Genomic DNA, 21,630 nt, shown 5'->3' with positions numbered 1-21,630 from the left:
ACTATGTGGTGGTAGAGGTGGAAGAAGTAATCGTTCCCTTTTTAAAGCAGCAATGCCACACTGTAAGAATACCCGATTACAAGTGAAAATTTTGTAATCAGTTGTTTACTCAAAAGTACAGAAGAATTATCAGAAAAATGTGCCTAAAATAGCAAAAGGCCCATTGTACAGAATGGGCCCTTTCAAAGATAACAACAACAACAACAACAACAACAACAACAACAACAATAATAATAATAATAATAATAATAATAATAATAAACTAAACACCTCTAGAGAATCAGAGACACAAATTTACCAGTAAAATTAAAATGAAATATCTATCATTTTGTTGAAGGTTTGGTGGATTGTTGAGGAGCCCTCACTCTTTTTCTTGCATGCACCAGCCTTTATGCGATGAAACGCCGCCCTCTAACGATCACCAGCGTTATCGCCTTGTAGGAAATACTATGCTACGGTTTTCAAACGACACGTCCTTCTAGATGAAGAGATTAAATTTCCTCTATAATGCATCTCCACATATCACACGGATTAAGCGCAGAGTAACAAATAGTAAACATCACTACTAGACGCAGAAGACGGATTATGTCAGTGGTTGATCGAGGGGTTGTTTATTTCACCACTTTTCTATTTTACCATCTTTCCTGCTTTTCCGTAGAAAACATCGAGTAAGCTACGTCGCCTCATTGCTCCGCCCTCGGTTACTGCAGTTGCCCTGAAACTCCACGGATCTCACCTCTGCACGGGACCGTCTGCACATTAAAGTCACTCGAAGCTCGCTCTTTTCATCGCGAACAACGGGCTCATATCGGGATCTCAACAGGCCCTATGAATGATTATCAGCATGCAGTAATAATCGCATATCCTGACCGCACTCTGCTTGCACATTAGCCCTACAATGTATCAGACGTTACGTGCGGCTTTACTATCAAACGCCCGGTGCTGGGATGCCGACAGTGAGAGGTCATACCAGGACCTGTTTGAAAGACTCGATACCAATAAGGATGGGAAGGTGGATGTCGCTGAATTGCGAGCGGGCCTCAAGGCGATGGGCATATTCAGGCAGGGCGCTGCACAGGTAAAATGTCAGGGGCCATGGGAAGGAGTTACAGATCTTGGCCTACTCGTTTTGCATGAAATTCCTCAGCAGTATGATTATCTGTGTGTGTGTGTGTGTGTGTGTGTGTGTGTGTGTGTGTCTCATGGAGGCAAATGAACCACTAGATTTGATATCTCTTTTCTGCAGAAAATCGTGTCGTCTGGTGACCAGAACAAAGATGGGAGTCTGGACTTCAAGGAGTTCACCAGATATCTGAAGGAGCACGAGAAGAAGCTATGGCTGACATTTAAGAGTCTGGACATAAACGACGATGGTAAGTAATGAGTGAAGTGTTTTGCAGCTTGTTCTCGCACGAACAGTGAATGCTTACAAAACCACATGTCCACTGTTTATCCTGGTGCATATTACAATAGAGGTTTTTATGTTGTATTAGGGCGCATTGATGCCTCAGAGATCCAGCAGACCCTTGCCGAGCTGGGCATGGATTTGAGCAGAGAGGATGCCCTGAAAATCTTACAGAGGTTTGACCTCCACTTCCACTCATTGTAACATGTTTCTATGTACAGTTTGACCAAAAATATTTCCTGTGTGTGATTCTGAGGCTGTCATCCGGATCACGGTTATTATCAATACAGTATAATGCAACATAAGCCACCAGTTCATAGGTTAAGAGTTTTCTCTGTGTTTCCTTAGTATGGACATTGATGGCACCATGATGGTGGACTGGAATGAGTGGAGAGAACACTTCCTGTTATACCCTGGCCACAACCTGGAAGAGATCATACGCTACTGGAAACACTCCTCGGTATAGGACACATACACACAAACACTCCCATATACATTCTGTGGACACACACAATGGAAACTGCAGTGGAATAAATCACGTGCAGTCTAGTCCTCGTGTTAGATATTATGGATTTTCTCTGCAGTCAAAATTTTGGCAGTAGCTTTGAGAGACTAGACTGTCCACGATAATCAAGTCACAGGACTACTCTGCTTCACTCAGCTTGCTCCTCTACCTCCTCGTGCAAATAAAGATGTCACTGACTGGTTTGTTACATGTGCTGCAAAAGAGTTTTGCTCCGACACGAGCCAAACAGGTCGTCTCTTGATGGATAATGTGTCAGAATGTTTGGAAATCCTCTCTGCACTGCACATGTACGGTGTCTTTGGTAACAAGACGAGACAGAACTGCATTCTCAAACCATATATTTGACATAGTAGCGAACCCAGGACACTTAACTAAAGCCCTTGTGTCTCCCTGTAGCGTTGCACTAAATTGCCACCGCACCACGTTTGGCACAGACACCTTTATGCTTTTGGAAAAACATTGGACATGTTTATTTGAAACAGCTAAAGCATGCGAGATGAGGGTTCAGTCAGCTCAGTGATTATGATTTCACAAGCACTTCTAGCTAAAGGATAAGGAGCTCATTGTTTGTCTTCATTGTTTGTTTGTTTAAAAAAACAGCACCTTTTGTTTTTAGCTGTTTCCTCACAGTGTGGCATTTTTGCATAAGTTAGCAAATGCACAGTGAAAAATGTTTGTGGCCTCTGGCTGAAACCTTACATCCAAGGTTTTATAAATGTTCTCCTCTCTTCAGTACACAAGTTGGCCACTTTGAAAAAACAGTTGCTGCATCAATGTGAAAACAGACCTCAAAAGGGGAAGTGCTAAGTTGGCTTGTGAAGTTTGTTTTTTTTTGTTACATTGTCAACCACACAAAGAGACTCTATGTGACATGTACACTCCTGAGAGATACATTCTCAAAGGCAAAAATAATTCTAATATAACAGAGTATACTGTATGTGTTTATAGCACTACCAGTGTCCATATATTTTAACATTAAGTGGTGAGTACATGTGCTCTTGTCTTCACTAGGTGCTGGACATAGGTGACAGCCTTGCAATCCCTGATGAGTTCACAGAAGAAGAGAAGAGCTCAGGCCGCTGGTGGAAGCAGCTCTCTGCCGGTGCAGTGGCGGGGGCCGTCTCTCGCACCGGCACCGCCCCTCTGGATAGGGTGAAAGTCTTCATGCAGGTGAAATATATTTTTATACATAAATATGTGAAGGCCAAATGTATCCTGTCCTTTAATAGATGCATGTGCAAATGTCCTGTATGTTTGATCATTTTTTACTGCAGGTTCACTCCTCTAAGACCAACAAGATAAGCCTGGTAGGGGGCTTCAAACTGATGATAACAGAGGGAGGTCTAACGTCACTGTGGAGAGGAAATGGAATCAATGTTTTAAAGATTGCACCTGAGACAGCGATCAAATTTATGGCATATGAACAAGTAAGAGACTGTCTCTGTAAAGCAAAGCAATTTTACATATTTTATATTATTTATTACATGTTTATGTGTATGTTATATAATTTTATGCCTCCACGCATCAGCCAGGGAGGCATTATGTTATCAGGTTGTCTGTCCGTCCGTCTGCATACCCCCCATTCTCGTAAATGCGATATCTGTAAGACTGCATTCACTTGGACTCAAAGATGATCTGATGAGAAGGTCACTGTGAGCGCACAAAACACATTTTTGGCCATTACTCAAGAATTCATGAGATAATTATGACACAGTTTAACACAATTGTCTAATAAGATAAAATGATAAAGTAATGACATTTTATATCCAAATGGTCAAAGGTCAGCTTCACTGTGACATCATAATGTTCTGCAAAAACACAGGCCATTATTCAATGCTGTAACTCACGAAGGAGAGATTGTGATCATATTTGGCTGGTTGGCGGAGGCATACAACTGCGAGGGAGTAATTCTAGTCTTGCCATGTGTTTTTTGTTGCAGTATAAGAAGTTGTTATCATCAGAGGGAAAAAAGATTGAGACGCACAAGAGGTTTATGGCTGGTTCTATGGCTGGGGCCACAGCGCAGACAGCCATCTACCCAATGGAGGTAAAACAACTATTGCATCACTTTCATCACACAGCCTCATTCATGGAATGCATTAAAATGAAATGAATCCAGCTCTTTAAGAGTTTTTCCCACAAACCTCAAAAATACCACACAAATCATCTGAATCTGTACAGGCAGAGTGCCTCAATTTAATTTTCTTCTGTACTGTTAAGGTATTGAAAACTCGACTGACTCTGAGAAAGACCGGCCAGTATGGAGGAGTGTTTGATTGTGCCAAGAAGATCCTGAGGAAGGAGGGGGTCAAAGCTTTCTACAAGGGCTACATTCCAAACTTACTGGGCATCATTCCCTATGCCGGAATAGACCTCGCTGTTTATGAGGTATGCAGTCTGTGATATTTCACAACAGAGTGCACTTTGTTAAATTAACTCATTCACATGCACAATAAACCAATTAATCTTGTACTGCAGGAATACATTATATTTAATCAGAGAAATATATTTCTGTGTTATGCTGACGTGTCCCAGAGTCTAAAGAACACTTGGTTGTCGTACCACGCCAAAGACTCGGCTAACCCTGGAGTTCTGGTGTTGCTGGGCTGCGGGACCATCTCCAGTACCTGTGGCCAGCTGGCTAGCTATCCACTCGCACTTGTACGCACACGGATGCAGGCACAAGGTAAAAGAAATCTAACGTTTGATCACAGTGATCACAAAAATTACGTGACTATTTTTCACTATAGGCAAGATGCTTATGTGGAGACAAAGTTCTGTAAAGGTATCTGATACTTTATATAAACATATACTTGTTTTAGAGCTAACATAATGTAAGTGGGCTTCACTAGAGAAGGACATACCGCTCTCATTTAATTCACTTCCTGAGATGAAATTACAGTTTAAAGTACTTTCTGGCGTGAGGTATGGACAATAAATTGTCCACACAAACTGATAAATCATAATTGCATAAATACTAAACTGTCTCTTTAAGAGGTGAACACTACATCCAGATAAATCTGGATATAATAAGACATTTTAAGAAATGCGCAGACCAGCTCAGTATAGCTGTCTCTTCCATACAGCACAGGAATAAAAAGTGAGCTTTTGGACACAACACTGCCTCCCTAACTGAGTGTTTCTTTGCAGCGTCTCTGGATGCATCAGACCAGCCCTCCATGAGTTCTCTAATGAAGAAGATTGTAGCCAAAGATGGGTTTTTTGGACTCTACCGCGGCATCCTGCCAAACTTTATGAAAGTCATTCCTGCTGTCAGCATTAGCTACGTGGTTTACGAGTACATGAAGACTGGCTTAGGAATCTCCAATTGATGGTGTAAGCAATTAAAAAAAAAGAACATTTACTGTATTTGTCAGACTTGAAAATGTCTGCAATAACTCCAAGAAGACAGGTGGACATCAAACATACAAGCATGACGTCCACCATCTGGCACAGGAGTTCAGTGGATGGAAAACTGCATGTATCCCAATAAGGGTTGTCTGTCAGTAGCTGAAGCATTTATCATTTGTGGTGAGCATGCTTTAATTTTTATCCCGCTGTTACACATAACACAATCCTCAAGTTTATAAACTCTCTAAAACCATACTTGACACAAACACAGTACTGCACATAAAACATGCATAAAAATAGAAATTATAATACACAACAGTTGTTTAGTCTATCCTACTGGTATTCTTTTAAAACTGTGATCAACCAAAATGGTAGCTCAGTGGCACATACTGTTCTTTGTTCACAAAGAAAACACTTTCTCACAGCAGACTTAATGTCTTATTTTAACACAGAATGAGGAAAATTACATTATGCCAGTTTAAGTGTATAAATCCACTGTTAAGGGTTATTATAACACTTTTTCTAAGTTGTAAAGATCCGCCATAGAGTGACATCAGCTCCAGACAAAAAAATAACTGGCCCTGAAAAACCAATACGTGTTAACACTGGAATACTGTGTGCATGACACAGACACACCTCTTGTGCAATATGAAAATCACTAATTCCACATTCTGTGTGTTATCTCATGATCATTTAAATGTGCCTTACAGCCACTTCATGTGAACTTTCTGACATCAGCAGATGTTTTTTTTTTACTATATATAGGTATGCTGTATGTCTGTAGTGTACATATATATATATTCATACATCTTTTTGTAGTTATGATTATTTATGGGTTTTAATAATGGTTTCTACCATGCAACATGATAACATTTAAAAAACAAAAAAAACAGTAATACTTAATTCTTAGACTGAAAAGCTTGTAAGAAGCATGTTTTTGTCTTGCGTCACTTCAAGCCTCCTATCCCTGAACACACACACACACACCCAAGTGGTGGGAAGATGACAATCAGCCTATTGTCTTCATTATAAGTTATGTTAATGTGGATTTTAAAGAACTAAAACTAAAACACTTGATTTAATACCCGTTAACCTGGAAGTGTGGAAACTTCACACAGTAGTTTAATGTGTTTTTTTGTGGGAAGCTTACTTGAAAACAATGGTTCAGTCATGTGAAGTTCAGCCCCTCGGAGTGGAGATCACTGGCTTGAAGATTATTGAGATGAGTTAACAGCTCCACCTAGTGGTTAATAAAGACAGACCATGTGGAACAAATTCAATGGCATTGGTGTGTTTCAGTAAAATTTAAATAAACCAGATCATAATATTATTTTGGACCTTTAACCTTTTTGTCCTTCAGTATATTAGTGTTGAAGTATTAGACTTATTAATTTGTATCCCACTATGTAGCTCAACAAAATGTAGCCTATACAAGCAGGGCTAATAAAAAATATGGGCAACAATAGATGACAGAGAAATTGTTGTGAGAAAGCAGATAGAATGCTGAGTCAGAAGAAGATGTATGTTATGTGGTTTTTACATTATTATATTAATCTCAAATGATGAATTTGATTTCATTCATTATTCAATGATTCTTTAAGCACAGAATAAATGGGACAAAAATAATTAATTAGGTCAGTTAACCTAATAAATCAATGCGGTTGAGCATATAAATCTGGAAGGTAATTTTGCACAGCATAAAGACATAACAAATACCATGTATGTCTGATTTATAGTAACAGAGAGAAATCTATGCCTTAATAAGATACTATCCTCCAGGAGGAGGATCATAGTAAGGTCAGTCTACTGATGTCGCAACAGGCACTCAAAACAATAACTGCAGAGTTTAACCCAGAATTTATCCTATGGAGACAAATATCCACTCCACTTACAAATTATAACAAATTTGAATTTGTTGATCGACATTAAGAACATTAAGATGAATATTTATATTCATATTATTATACCAATATTATATTAATATAATATTTATATTAATATTGTCGTTGATATTAATAAATTGAGGTAAAAGAGACAATCAAATATCACTCTGCCCATCCGGGCACCACATAATTCTCCTTAAATCATAATACCTGTCTAAGTTTATAATTCTCCTTGAGTATAGTACGTGTAATCTCATCATATCTGTATTCTATTTGTCTGATAATATCTGTAAACGACATTCACCCTTCTAGTTGGAAGTGTTTACAAAGTTTGCGTTTCCTCACAGACTGCTGATAGGTTAACTGTCGAGCTCATTTTGTCCTAGCCGCACACCGTAGTTGGGGCACCAGGGCGCTGCAGTTGTTACAAAGAGGTGAGTCCTCCGCTATAAACAAACTGCACAATAACAGCAGCTGGGATCGGTGAGTTTTTCCGGCCTGTCGTTGTTACATTGTGAATATGCTCAGTTTCCATCGCGTTATCTCAATCGACATCGACATTGTAAATAAGACAAATAGCTAGCTAGCTAGCAGTTAGAAAGTGACAGCTAGGGGCTAGCTAACTGTCAGCAGCAGCTAAAAATATTCTCCTGTCGAAGTAATCTTCAGTGGGCACAGCTGAACAGACAGCGGGGAGACTGTGGGAGGTTACAGCTAGTAAGCTGTATGCTCTTAACTACGGTGTATTAGTCTGTGATGTGACGTCAGTTTGGGAAACTTGTTGCTTGTGCTCTGCAAGTCTGACAGGATGACTGTATTAACGCGAAGTGGTTATTGTGGCCTGATCTGTTCTGCCAAATCCGAGTTCACAGTTAACGGGCAGCCACAGTTTCTTACTCGTATCTGGCTAGCCTGTCGGTCGATAAGCCTTTTAGCCTTTCTGGAAAGCCGTTTAGCCTTTTGAGTGAACCAGACTGCTGCTCATCATGTTCACAGTTGATGTATCTTGAAAGTTTTACCCATTCCTAGTTGTATGTTGGTTGTCATTTCATCATATCATCATATCATATTTAGCACACACAATAGGCTGTGGCCAGCACTAGTTTGTGCCTGTAATGTATTGTCATTACATTGTTATGAATACATACGAGGTGCAAACTGGGCCTACTGCCGTGGTTGTTAACACACTATAATTCTTCTTCATATTGATAATGTATTGTATTCAGTTGTTTTGCATAGATAGCATTGGTCTAACATGAAAGCAAGTGAACATATAAGGAAATAGCAGAACAGGTATCCGCAGGGCTGTTCAGCTTTTATAGAGATTCATCAGTGACTTTGTCCACCCATTGTGGACAAACTCCTTATCAGCTTTATAGAGGTTTTAAAGCAAGACATGAAATTAACACCAGCTATCATGTTGTTCATTACCGATTCTGTCTTACACTCTTTGTTGAATTTTTAATGTGCTTCCTAGTCTCTAAATGGTACATCTTGATTACAATTAAATTAGAGTCCTTTAGTTTATGGGTTGTCTTTTCTTTCCAGTAGCAGCGTAAATAGTGAAGCATAATGGGCAACACAAGTGATAGGGTGTCTGGAGATCGCCATGGAGCCAAAGCCCACCGCTCGGACAGTAGCGGCAGTCACAAAGACCAAGAACACAGCAGCAAGATGGTGGACAGCACAGATGACCCCAACATCTTCAACACCCATGGGCCTGAGTCCAAGGTACTACTGGAAAAATACAGATTATTGTGCAGAGCCTTGTTTGCTCTGCAAGAACACCTCTAAGATTTCAGTGGCATGCATTAGGTTTGATTTTTCTAAAAACAGATTGTAGTTAAAATCTGCAACAAATTGCCTTTAGGCATTAGGAGAGAAAGAATTCACCCCAGATCTGGATGACCTGGTGAAGCCTGGTCCTCAGGCTCGACCCACTGTGATCCGATGGGCAGGTGGAGGGAAGGAGGTCTACATAGCTGGTTCCTTTAATAACTGGGGCACAAAGATACCGCTAAATAAGAGGTAAAAAGGATCGTTTTTTTGCCATAGATGCCAGCAGTTTCACTGCCTTATATAGATGACCATATATGCCATTTACCTCAGCTGTACTACACCCTAGCCTCAACCCCAGCCCAGTATTGCACTTATTCTCTTTCTCTTCCTCTCTTCAAAGTCATAATGACTTTGTAGCGATCCTGGACCTGCCTGAAGGAGAGCACCAGTACAAGTTTTTTGTAGATGGGCAGTGGGTCCACGATCCCTCTGAGGTACATAACCATTGTCTTGTTCTTGTCATTTTCATGTTACTAGTTCATTAAGTTCTTTCTTTCACCACTTAAATTGAAATGTAGAAAAAAACTTATATGTATGTACTCATGATTTTGATCTCAAAAAGTTCAGTTTCAGACTCTGAATTTTGGCGTGCTGAAAAGATAGAAGAAAGTTATAAACATGAAAGGATAGAAGCCTCTAAAGAAATTAAGACATTATAAAAGAAATCAACAAGAAATTGACAGGATAATCTGATCCATTTCAAACCCCTAAGGTGCTGACTGATATTGTTTATGTTGCTACTGTCATGTTATTTGGTCTGCAAAAACACAGAATAATCATACAGACATACGTGTATGCTTTTTGAAAGTCTGCAGCTCCTACCAATAACTGCATTTTAAGTCTCTCAGATATCCAGGGAAATGTGTGAACAGTGTTTGATCATGACCTCTGGGATCATTTCTCTTTTGCAGCCAGTGGTAACCAGCCAGCTCGGCACCATCAACAACCTGATCCAGGTGAAGAAGTCTGACTTTGAGGTGTTTGATGCCCTGCAGGTCGACTCTCTGGAGTGCTCAGACACATCAGGTCAGCCTGCATCCAGACTGTTTGTACTTGTTCTCATTTAGCGAATGACATTGCATCAGTTAATCAATAGTTACTGGAAAATTATTATGCTATTATTATGTTCCAATTCAGCTCATACAAACAGACCTGAATGGTTTGGAAATGTATGAAAAATGAATATGAATAGTCTTAGGAACTGGGTAGAAACTCTTCAAAACCATTGCTGATTGACGTGTACATTGTTCTTGTGAATATTTGTTGTTTTTGTACACCGGCCAGCAGCTGTCAGCATATTCACAGTAAACAGTGACAACAAAACAACAGGAAAATTTGAAGAAATGTCGAAATCTTATTAGTCGTGTGATTGTCTCTGTTGTTTGTTCACAGATCTGTCCAGCTCCCCTCCAGGTCCATATGGACAGGAACAGTACATCTTCAGACCCGAGGAGCATTTCAAAGCCCCACCAATACTCCCTCCTCACCTCCTTCAAGTCATACTCAACAAAGACACCAATATATCTGTAAGTGTCTGCACCTTTCCCTTTGCCACATCTCCCTATTTACAACTCTGATTTTATACTTTATTTTCTTCAGGCCTTGATTTACCTTGTCTTTATTTTTGCTGGCGACAGGCAAGGTTTCTGTCCATCTGTACATCTGTCTGTTTTCTTAATTTCTTCAAATTTGGCACAAACATTCACTTGGACTCCAGGATGAAGGTCACTGTGACCTGTGGCCATAACTCACAAATTCATAAGCTAATTATGACACAATTCAACACAAATGTCTGGCAGGATAAAACATTATAACATACATTTTTTATCCAAATAGTCTAAGGTCAACTTCATTGTGAAATCATAATGTTCTTCAAATGTTCTGGCCATTTTTCTGTGCTGTAACTCAGGAACAGAAGGGGGAGTTGTGATATTTCCTGCAACTTGGCTGGTTGGCGGAGGTGGTAATTTTAGTCTGATTTTATTTCGTAACTTTTCCTCTTTCCTCTGTCTTGTCAGTGTGACCCTGCCCTGCTGCCTGAACCCAACCACGTCATGCTAAATCACCTGTACGCTCTCTCAATAAAGGTAGGTTTTACTGGAAACAGCTGAAACACTTCTCATTCTTCTCACTCTGTTTATCCGTGGGTTTGGATCCCACTAACGGCAGCTCGCCTGTGCATTGTCTTTCTTTCTGTGTAGGATGGAGTGATGGTGCTGAGTGCGACTCACAGATACAAGAAGAAATACGTCACTTCTCTGCTTTACAAGCCTATCTAATCCTCAGCTTGGGTGCTCCACAGTGCTTTTAGAAAGCAGCCTGTTTGTATTCTGCTGTTTCTTGTTGTTTTTTGTATCATTGCATTTAGCCAAATCTTGCACTGAAACAAGTTTACAGGTGAGCTCAAGGCCGTGACTTTGGCTTGGTTTTTTTAAAAGGTTGCACTTCTGTCTACATAGGGCTGTGAACAAAAGTAGCGAAGTGTGTGTGAGTAGGGTCCCAGCAAGAGATGAAAACCATACTGTGGCTTTTACATTTGACATCTACAGACGGATAAGAGACTGATTAAATCACTGTGTGTATCATGTGTGTTTGCTGCACAATGTGATTATATGCATGTTCGTGTGTAAAAAGCAGATTTTTTTTTTTGGGTCCGTATCCATATCATATGTCACCTTGGCAGGTAGAGGATCTGTAAGTGATCTGTTTCATGAATGCTCTCAGTGAGTGAGGGATACTGAGTGTTTCTGGTGGGGATTGACAGTTTGATTTTAAAGTGTTGTGTCGTCATATCCACCTTTTAACTGATTCAGTTAAGTGTTTAACTAACTGACTTGACGTTTCTCTTGGAAATTGCAAGCAGAATCACAGACTGACTTGATGGGGTCATTTTCGAGATGCTTAAGAGAGCAGCAGACTTGGCTTTGCTTGAACATGAAGTGCAATAACCTGTTGAAGAAAAGTACCGCATTTTGTTCAGGAGGTAGCAGTGAACAGAATCTGACATTGTCAATACACAGTAAATAAGTTGAATTTCTCATTTTGTTTATGTAATTGTTACTATAGATGGAGTACTTATCTGTTTCAAGAGGAAAACCCGCTTTACAAAAGGTTTATGGTGGTCAAAGGTCAATGTTTAGTTCTGTTGTTGCCTTTATCTTGACATAATGTTGCGAGCACTTTACCATCCTGTGAGCAGGAGTGTCGATAGAAGCTTTTAACTATGCAGCAGACAACTCTTGTACTGTAGTTTCTCTGGACTATAGAACCCAATTTGTGCTTCTTTTTTTTTTTATATAATGAACTTTCAGTGCTTTATAATGTGTGTGCATCTGTATTGAGTTCTGTTTATCAAATAGAAATGTACTGTATGTTACATGTATAGTCATACACAGAGGCGTGTGCACCCAAACTGTTTCAACTTGCTGGTTTGCCTGTATTGAATGTCTAAAAGATACAAGGAGATGACACTCTTACATGTTCAGAAGCAGATCGCGACCGCACACACCTCAAAATGTGATCAGAGGCACACATAAACAGGGCTATGAGGATAAGTAGTTGCCATGAAATTAAATGTTGTACAAAGTTTGCTCACGTGTGTGTGCTTTATAACCATTTAAGCTCATCTGTATTTTGAGGTATGGTGGCTTTAAAAGTTATTTTTGTCTCTTGTAAGTTGTGTTGTTTAATTGTCTGCAGTTGCAGTACAGTATATACCCCCAGTTGATAAACTCTACAGAACTAAGAAGGGGCTTTCATGAATCCTGTTGGTGATCAACTAGACACTGAAAGTATTTTGTGAATGTTGAGCCTAGCCATGCAGTTTTGTCCAAAGAGGTTTTAAGACTTACAGATATGATAAGGGAGTATGGACAAACGCTGTAGAAATGGTGATTTAAGGCTAAAACCAAAACTTGAATTTTACAACCATTTCATGAATGTTTTAAAATGCTTTGCAGAGCCAGTGTGATGACTCACTGTATGAAGTTTTATTTGTTTGCAAATAAAGAGAGGACACGCTGGTCCCAACTGTTGTCTTTTTGTCTTTCTTTCTAGTGTAAGAAGCTAGTACTCTAGGTTAAAAGACACAGTCTCTTAGGTCAATTTTATAAGTTTCAGGTTTTTCTTATCCTAGTGAAAAACACGTGTTTTTGGCTTAATGCTTGTATGTTTTGTTTGACATTTTGTCATCTTTTATATCCTTGTCCTGAAGATAGTATTTCATTTCAGCAGCACTGTTTTATAGTTGGAATTACAGAACATTCTCTTGAACTCTTGGTATAAGTAGATGGTATTCTGAATTCTGACTTAAAGAGACATTTTTGTGTGTTCTTAAGACATATCTGTTCATTTCAGTTAATCTTTTGCTCATCTAGTTAAAAAATATTTCTGTTTTTAAAAGTTAAAGGTTAGTTGAAATTTGTTTCTGTTTTACTCCAATGCTTTAACTTCTCACTTTGCTGCAGTGATGTAAAGTGTGGGTGTGTCAGCACACTGTGACATCACTTGTGGGTGTGGCCAGAGGTGCAACAGCCCTGGGGCAAGTTTCATAAAGATATCTCAGATTGGGCTGTAGTGTAAAACCAGTCTTAATTTGGCCCATAGAGCAGTTTAATGCAAGTAAGACTGTTTCACAAAAATAAAGACTGACTAAGTTTAAGCCAAAAACATTAGACTCCTTACCCCCATGCTCTGGTCTAAGATTAATGCTACCATGGTAACAATCAGTGACATGAGCTGGCCAATAGCACCCAACAACAAAAAACAAGAAAAAATGACACATAATTTGTGGTTTGCTAACATTATGATAGAAAGAGCAATGTAAAGGGGAAGTTTTTAGAGACCACAGTAACTGCCTCTCCTCCTTTGCTGTCTCATCCAGTCAAAGAAAGGGTCGCTAAGAAAAATAAACACCGACAGCACTACTGAAGGCCAAGTTGTAGTGTTTGTTGACATGTAACTTGCCTAGCTTGCACATAGGCTGTATCTTAAATCGTTAGCAGGTAGCTACCAGCTCAACTGTTAGCATACCAAAACCACCGACACTAAGTAAAACTTTTTCTCTTGACTGCTATAATTCAAACAATCACTAGAGACATTATTGGCCTAATCTTACCTGTGTTCTCTTGGCTGTCACTGGCCTCTGTCTGTCTCTCTCGGGAGGCTGCTGGTGGGCTGCAGTCAGCGCCAGCACTGGCCGGTGTGGATAGGGGAGCCTCAGTGGCACCGCGGTTGACCCCATACTCAGCTCTCTCGTCCACCGTTTATCCCCCCAAACAGAGGGATTGACACTGGTTAATGTCGCTGCGATTTCTTTCCAAACCACATTTTTCTTCTTATTGTTACACCCTTCGCTGAATTTCCCAAGTAAAACTTCCTTGTAACTTTTGAATTCTTCCAGTAGACAAACATTTTCTGCTGGGATAAACAGCTGTGCGATAGTATGTGTTGACTCGGTCCGCCATTTTATTTTGAAAAAATAATTTCATTTACCCAGAATTCATTGTACCACAGTCCAATTTAAGATAGTCAAGAACTAAACTGCTTTGTCCTATCTGAAGTCTGACTGTTATCTACTAGCAAAAAAAAGCAGAAGTTAATCGGGACTCAAATATGAAAACAACATTAAATTGGAACCAAAACTGTGCAATGAAAAAGACTAAGACAAAACACAAACTTTTAAGTGTTTTATTCATTCTTTCCCAAAATCTTTCATTGATAATACTTGTGCCAACACAACACACTGTTAACTGTCATCAGAGACAGGATCCATATGAGTCCTGTATCGGCTTTCTAGTTGATTATACATAAACTCAGAAACAAAGCTGCTTTCCAGTCACATAAAAGCTGCACCAATCAAATAGCAGTATATACATACGCAACTCAGGACCAACAATACATTGTTTCAAACTGCCATTTGATTCCCTTCTTAATAACAAATAGCAATAAGGCTTTGTTTACGCTCGAACAAGGTGCTTTGTGGGTCCAGCATTCACAATCTTTCCAGTCATTGGCTTTTTGTTCTATTTTACAGTAGACAATTCTTCAAAACTTTTCCCTTTTAACTTCTTTAATTTCAAAAGGAAGTATCAAACTTTTTACCTCTATTGAAATACTTGGCAACTTTTGTCTTTTCTTCAAGACTTGAGCGCAAATAAAACCTAGTTTGGCAGATCTCAGGTAGACGAGCGCTAGTTCAAGGCCATTTCTACCACTGAGAGCAGACTGAGGCAGCTCTCAAGCTAAATTTAAAGGCAAGCGAAGCAACATTAATCAGAGCTTTTTTATAGGTGGATGGTACTGTGATCTGTGTCTTACATATCATGAAGGCATAGTTTATGATTTCTTATCAGACACATCTATGTGGCTAATTGATTCAAAGTGACACAATCCTCTAACATACACTGCATATAAATCATACATTGCAGGAAGTGAATGTAGGAAACATACTTGTAATACAATGATGTTTAACATCAAAATAAAATATGTAAAGCTATTGCACAGCTACCCAGATAATCAACTTTGCAAAAAGCAAATGTTGTATGTTTTACACACACACACACACACACACACACACACACACACACACACACACACACACACACAAAAGAAATTTTTATACAGAAAAAGCAGGTTATTTACAGCATAAAATGGCAAATGTACAGCAAGAAAACACATCAAACCAAACGTGAAGTTGTAGTTATAAGTGAGTGAATTATAGAACAATGATCCCGCCAGTAGCCTGCCAAAGTTTGTGTTATCTATGAGAACTTAAATACCTATATTGCCATTGCCATGGGAATGCTAAGATGGCCTGAACCAAGAGAAATAACATAAAGACTTTAGCATATGGCCTTGTGGGAAAAAATCCACTGTTGCGTTTTGGTCCAAGGAAGGAGCTAATTTCTGTCGCACAATTCGAAATAAACTGAACCAGCTGTCTAACGGTTACCGTCTCTGTGGTTCTAGAGGCCCTCTGAAGAGAAAACACCTCGGTATCAGTTTCAGATCAGTTTGTCATTCGCATGGATAAGGCAAGTCAAAGTGAAGTAAAGAGTTCAAAAGTTCAAACTTTGGCAAGTATTGGCAATCCCCTGTTCCTTAGCTTAGATTTTACCATTTACCAATCTCTGTCATGCATTTACACTCCAGAAAAAACTTACAATCATAACACTGATCGTGTCCTAACATTATTATGAGTGTGACTAATAATCCAGTGTCAGGCAAAGAAATAATGATAATAACCCGGTGCAGCATGATCATTCAAGAAACAACATTATTATTGCACATGCTCGTATGAGAACTCCTACAGAGGAGCTTGAATACGCGTGTTTAGCCTGGTTCCATTTGAGCACATTAACCTCTTTTTTTCTAACCTACTGTAATGTACATCCTGCTTAGAAATCACAACTGACCAATCACAAAGTAGCCTTAAGAATTTAACTGACCCAACTCTTCATTACTTTTACAACTGCAGCTTGATGCCAAAAAGCACCATTAGGAGCTAAAAGAGGAGGCTTGTGACTGAAATGGAACCATTCTCTGGCTTTTGTTCTGCTATTCATAACCCTTGGCTGATGGCTGACATACCATTCATAAGCTTCCTCCACAAATACAGATATAGCTAGTACACAACTATGTAGCAGTGATCGCCTACCTCCTCTACATTCTTCCACTGTGTCTAGTGATACATTGTGGGTGTCATTGTTATTTGCATTGCATTTGCAAAAAAAGATGTCCTCGTTAATAAAAGCGCCACGAGAAGTAAACATTTCTGCGGCAGTCATAGTTGAGGATGTCTTGTCTTTGAGTGAGCTGAGTTCAATCACATATAGATATGTGTACACGTGTGCAGAATTCCTCCCACAAGCCATTTTTAAACATGCATGTTCATCTATTCCGTCCACAGGCTGTCTGGCTCTCAGGAGAGGATGCTCTTACAGACAGATCCAGGGGCTATCTTAGAAACTTTTTATTTTAAGTAACAAGTAGTAATTAGTTCTCTCAAGTATAAGAAAAATTTAAATTCTCCAATGTCAATGTCAATTCTTTGTCCATATTTTCAAAAATACAAGGTAATTTGACACTAACTTAAATTAGCACGATTACCCTCAACATTTCTGTGATTTAACTCCACTGAAACCAGACTGAAAAGATACATCTGGTCTGAGATCAGAATCTAAGAGCATCTTCAACCAGTTCCATCAGTAGGACGCACGTCACTGAAACCATCAGAGGCACATGTCAAACACCTTCTTCTGTCACACACACACGACAAGGCAAACTGCTGACTGCATCACTCAAAGACAATAATACATGTGGTTGGGGGAGGGGGCAGAGAGTGAGGGGAGTTTGGTAAGGCTCAAGGTGCAGATTATACTGTGCACATATTGCCCAGAGGGGGGAAGGATGGAAGAATGGGAGAGGGCAGGCTGGTGTGGGGGTGGGGGTGGGGGGGGCTGGAAGGATGAGGGTGGGTGTTGGGGAGGTGTATTGGCGGTTTCAGCATAGAGGTCAGAGGTCAGAGGTGGTAGCGTTGAGGCTGGTTCTTTTAAAGTCTAAAGCAGGCATTGGCTGCTGCGCTTCCTTGTTGGAGGACGCTGACCGGCCGCAGCCCCAGCAGCTCTGGAAGCACAGCTGGTCTTCAGGAAACTGCCATCAGCAGGCCGCTCTCTGGCAGCATCTCCTGGGTCCTCAGCTGGATTTAAGGACAAAAGCAGAGAGAGAAAGTTAATATTCAATAATCCTTTTACAGCCTAATAAAACTGAAAAACTAGACAGAGCCAGGCCAGCTGTTTACAGCCTTTATGCTAACTTGCTAAGCTCCGCTAACCGACTTCTGGCTCTAGTGTAGTTCACATTTAGCGTACAGACTGGTAGCCATCTTCTTACCTCACTCTTGGTAAGAAAGCAAATAAGTTTCCTAAAATGTCAAACTATCTCTTTAAAACAAGTAACATCACAGCAAGGGGCAGGTCGCTCTTCTTAATATTAACTGCAATAAAATTCCCAAAGTACAACTGCTTGCAGATGAAGAGCTGAGAATGAGTGATTAGACACACACACACACACACACACACACACACACACACACACACACACACACACACACACACACACACACACACACTTGCTGTGTTTTTTTCTGTGTGCTGCGTGCCTTGTGGTGTGAAAGAATCTAGGTGTTTATGACACGACTCAATCCTAAGACTAAAGGGCAGAAGTCAGTCAGACACATGAAGGTGTCACACACATGTTTGTGTGTACATCCTTGGGTGATACTGTGACAGAATTCACACAGAATGGAAACTATGCGTGCGGTTATTCTCATTGCTCACCGTGGGGGGTCTGAAGCTGTAGACTCAACCTTAATACACGGGTCACGTACAAGTAAACAAGTGGTGGCTTAGTAGACTGATGTGAGTGTAATTTGGTGCCAGTGTTGTGGTTTCAGGAGCAACTCAAAGTCTTTAAAACCCACAATCAACCAGCTTCAACATGGCCATGTCATGGCATAACAAGGTATGACATGGCATGCATGACTCATACACCCCAAAAAACTAGGTACTGGCCATGGAAGTGTCCCAGGTAGAAAACAAAGTGTATCAACTGAGCTATGTGTGTGTGTGTGTGTGTGTGTGTGTGTGTGTGTGTTTGTGTGGGGTCATCTTGTTTTCCACTCTCAACCAGAATAGTAGCATGCCATCAGCTCCATTATCTCCCATGTGTTATTTCTCTCTCATAAACACTATTAGAGCAGGAATGTCACAAAATGCTAAAAATAACAGTCAACAGTTTAAACTGGGATGGAGTTTGCTGTCAGATGGGATGGTGAAGCAGTGACGTCAGCATGATTAGACAAAAGCAAATCCACACTTCGGTAAAAGCTGCCCCAGACAACAGAAATTTACTTTAATACTTACAGTTTAACTACAAGGAATAGTCCTACTACTAATACTACTACAGTCCACTTATTCAAATAGAGTATCTGGGACAACGTCTACCTATTCAGAACACCACGGGATGTCAGACAATTACCAGCATAAGGAGAGGAAGAGGAGGAGCTTAGAGAGGAAAGTCTCAGCTCATTCTTCTGGGGGTTTTATAAGAGGAGAGGAGAGGAGAGGACAAATGGAGGACGAAGGAACAAGTGAGACAGAAAAGCCAAAAGTGATGAATTTGCATCATTAATACCAAAGACTTGAGGAAGTGTAGGACACCAGGGGACATCACAACATACAATACTGATACACATAATACTGTGACCTATGGAATATGCACACAGATAACCTACATTATGTATGATATCCTGGATGAGTGATGCAGCTTACCTCTAAATTTGTCCTTGCTTTCTTCAACACATCACGAGTCCTCGACACTGCAAAAAACAAGGAAAACATTTATGCTTGTACTGCTATTACAACAACACAAGAGCACAGATATGTTAAAAACAAATCAGCACTATATGTGCTACACACATATAAATAACAACTTTCCTTTTAGGTTTTGTTTTTGTTTTCAGAACAGGGTTGAAAGAGGCAGTCTTGTGTTTTTCAGTAAAATCCACAGAGGCCTGTATATCACAGATCTGTGGATGATAATTGCCTCATTTATTGTTTTTGTCTAAACCCCAACCTGGAATTTCTCTGCACTTCCAAGAAGGAAAGGGCAATGTTGTCTGCTGAGAATGCCTCTCTGTCTCACTTCCTTTACCTTATTAGGTCTGTTGTTTTTACACTTGCACACACACACACACACACACGCACACACACACACACACACACACACACACACACACACACACACACACACAGAGAAACACTTACACTGGTTAACTATGAAGTGCTCCATGCTCTCCTTGGTGCGGCTGGTGCTCCTCAGTCTTTGAATCGTCCCCTTAAGAACCTCTTCCTGCTCTGACACACGCAGTTTCAGGGACAAGATCTCCTCCTGCATACACTGCTCCTACACACACACACACACACACACACACACACACACACACACACACACAGTATCTTTGTTACCATGGCATGACTTTTTTACTTCACATGTTTGAATGTCAGAGCTTTTGAAGATTATGACTATTGTCATGATAATAATGTATTTCCAAACCTTCTTGAGGTTTTGGATGGAGGGATCGGTGCTGGGCAGAGCAGCCCTCCAGAACATCTTTAGCAGAGACACCGCCTCCTCCAGAATCTGCCTCAGAGTCCTGGTGTTGGAAAGCAGACTCTTCACACATCCATAGTCCAGCACCTGCATAAAGAACAGATTTAGATATTTGCAGTCATTACTTGATGATTGTGGGCAGCGCTTGGTTAAAAATATTCATTTGGCCTTCTGGCTCTCACCAGTTCGCTGCCCTGTTTCTGGTTGCCCTCCAGCAGTGGCGGGCCGAGGCAGGCCTGCAGGGTGGTCTCCATGCGCTGGACGAGGCTCCGGCCCTCCAGGACTTGCTGTTGCAGAGCACTAAAATCATCCACGTGACCGATGGCGTGGCGGCCGTTACGGTTCGCAAATGATCCATCAGGGGCCTCCCCCTCCAGCTCAGAGTGAGGGTCGAGAGGGTCTGCTGGAGATAAAAGGACTTTAAATGACATTATTGTATTTTTTTCTATTGCAAGTGTTCAGAAATGATTAAAACAAACGGTGACAAGCACTTTAGAATCATAACAAGGAGTTATTATTGTTACACAGCAATACACTCTCTTATAAGAAGGCAAAGAATTGAAGAGATTTAGTTGCAGTCATGCAGTTTCAAGGTTAAGTCACACCATTGGCAGTGCTATGGCTGTCGTCCAGGTCTGAGTAGGGAGGACCGGGAGATCCACAGTTAAACAGACCAATGTCCCTGACTGGTGGAGATGGAGCTGGGTCTGTGGAGCACACAGATACACAAACCAGGCTTGGACACAATGCAAACCCACACCACAGCAAACGAGCCTCACAAACAGTTTGTGTTGTAGTTTTTTGGAGCCACATCTAGTGTCTCACCGTGCAGCAGCTGTCGTCTGTAGAAGTTTTCTCTTTGAGGGCTGGCAGTGAGAGCAGAGAGGGAGGGAGTGCGAGGGGAGCCGACACCCAGCTTCTGCTCCAGCTGCTTGTGGAGCTCCAGCTGTTTGAGGGCACTGTTCTCCTGGACGCTGGTTTGCAGCTGGGCCCGCAGACTCCTCACCTCTCCAAGCAGCTCTCCCAGCTCCACTGGTAGACCTGGGAGCTCACACAGGTAGCCTGAAGACAAAATACACAATCACTGGAGAGACTGGGACATATTTCTGAATAAAAAACTGAAACAGTCTTTGTTTGCATAACCTATTCATGTCAGTGTGCATGGGTCTACCATGATGTCATTCTTTATACTACCACCAGATGGCACCAAAGTAAAGGAATTCCACAGGAAACCATTTATATTAACTTTTTTTTTCTATTTAAAAAAAGAAGTATATTAAGTATAGCTAGTGCATTATTACAATTCTGACCTTTGTTGGCCTTTGTGCTGGAACACACTCGATCATAAACCTGTAGTTCACTCTGCAGGGAGTGGATGAGATCCCTGCTCTCACACAGCTGCTGCTGCAGCAGAGACACCTCATGCTGGAGCCTGAGGATGCACACACACAAAT

General features: G+C 40.6%; 3 protein-coding genes across 7 annotated transcripts in view; 2 read left to right on the top strand and 1 right to left on the bottom strand.

The window, feature by feature from the left end:
- The first annotated feature begins 472 nt into the window (after window positions 1–472).
- On the top strand, window positions 473–6,591 carry LOC111228841 (calcium-binding mitochondrial carrier protein SCaMC-1-like). The gene is made up of 10 exons (XM_022754928.1): window positions 473–1,078; window positions 1,247–1,373; window positions 1,494–1,581; window positions 1,754–1,865; window positions 2,943–3,101; window positions 3,206–3,358; window positions 3,871–3,978; window positions 4,152–4,319; window positions 4,467–4,617; window positions 5,082–6,591. The coding sequence occupies exons 1-10, from the start codon at window positions 899–901 to the stop codon at window positions 5,261–5,263; spliced, it is 1,428 nt and encodes a 475-aa protein (XP_022610649.1). The 5' UTR covers window positions 473–898; the 3' UTR covers window positions 5,264–6,591.
- A 968-nt stretch (window positions 6,592–7,559) lies between these two features.
- LOC111229154 (5'-AMP-activated protein kinase subunit beta-2-like) lies at window positions 7,560–13,014 on the top strand. Of its 4 annotated transcripts, none has more exons than XM_022755358.1 (8): window positions 7,560–7,599; window positions 8,717–8,896; window positions 9,036–9,193; window positions 9,345–9,438; window positions 9,916–10,030; window positions 10,397–10,530; window positions 11,023–11,091; window positions 11,206–13,014. In XM_022755358.1, exons 2-8 carry the CDS (start codon window positions 8,738–8,740, stop codon window positions 11,281–11,283), a joined length of 807 nt encoding a protein of 268 aa, XP_022611079.1. In that variant the 5' UTR covers window positions 7,560–7,599; window positions 8,717–8,737; the 3' UTR covers window positions 11,284–13,014. The 4 variants fall into 4 exon arrangements, with proteins under 4 accessions (XP_022611079.1, XP_022611078.1, XP_022611077.1 ...); XM_022755357.1 differs by having other exon boundaries at window positions 8,714–8,896; XM_022755356.1 differs by having other exon boundaries at window positions 7,563–7,648.
- A 4,430-nt stretch (window positions 13,015–17,444) lies between these two features.
- Window positions 17,445–21,630, bottom strand: part of LOC111228745 (myomegalin-like) — a 36,377-nt gene continuing 32,191 nt past the window's right edge. For both annotated transcript variants that reach the window (XM_022754763.1, XM_022754762.1), the window contains 9 exons: window positions 21,487–21,608; window positions 21,002–21,238; window positions 20,782–20,883; window positions 20,359–20,579; window positions 20,120–20,263; window positions 19,831–19,969; window positions 19,336–19,382; window positions 19,043–19,097; window positions 17,445–17,702 (listed from right to left, as the gene is read on the bottom strand). In XM_022754763.1, coding sequence (XP_022610484.1) covers window positions 17,563–17,702; window positions 19,043–19,097; window positions 19,336–19,382; window positions 19,831–19,969; window positions 20,120–20,263; window positions 20,359–20,579; window positions 20,782–20,883; window positions 21,002–21,238; window positions 21,487–21,608 — 1,207 coding nt within the window. In that variant the 3' untranslated portion in view covers window positions 17,445–17,562. The remainder of the gene's footprint in view (window positions 17,703–19,042; window positions 19,098–19,335; window positions 19,383–19,830; window positions 19,970–20,119; window positions 20,264–20,358; window positions 20,580–20,781; window positions 20,884–21,001; window positions 21,239–21,486; window positions 21,609–21,630) is intronic.

This window comes from Seriola dumerili, unplaced genomic scaffold, assembly GCF_002260705.1.
Source record: "Seriola dumerili isolate Sdu_G_001 unplaced genomic scaffold, Sdu_1.0 BDQW01000226.1, whole genome shotgun sequence".
Lineage (NCBI taxonomy): Eukaryota > Metazoa > Chordata > Actinopteri > Carangiformes > Carangidae > Seriola > Seriola dumerili.
This window is presented reverse-complemented; position numbering and strand designations above follow the sequence as displayed.

What these genes read in the sequence shown, in the direction of transcription:
- LOC111228841 (XM_022754928.1), top strand. Translation starts at nt 899, where the DNA reads ATGTATCAGACGTTACGTGCGGCTTTACTATCAAACGCCCGGTGCTGG. An exon ending in GCCCTGAAAATCTTACAGAG is followed by an intron (nt 1,582 to 1,753) that starts GTTTGACCTCCA and finishes GTGTTTCCTTAG; the next exon opens with TATGGACATTGATGGCACCA. An exon ending in GCTACTGGAAACACTCCTCG is followed by an intron (nt 1,866 to 2,942) that starts GTATAGGACACA and finishes TGTCTTCACTAG; the next exon opens with GTGCTGGACATAGGTGACAG.
- LOC111229154 (XM_022755358.1), top strand. Translation starts at nt 8,738, where the DNA reads ATGGGCAACACAAGTGATAGGGTGTCTGGAGATCGCCATGGAGCCAAA. An exon ending in GGAGTGCTCAGACACATCAG is followed by an intron (nt 10,031 to 10,396) that starts GTCAGCCTGCAT and finishes GTTTGTTCACAG; the next exon opens with ATCTGTCCAGCTCCCCTCCA. An exon ending in ACAAAGACACCAATATATCT is followed by an intron (nt 10,531 to 11,022) that starts GTAAGTGTCTGC and finishes CTGTCTTGTCAG; the next exon opens with TGTGACCCTGCCCTGCTGCC.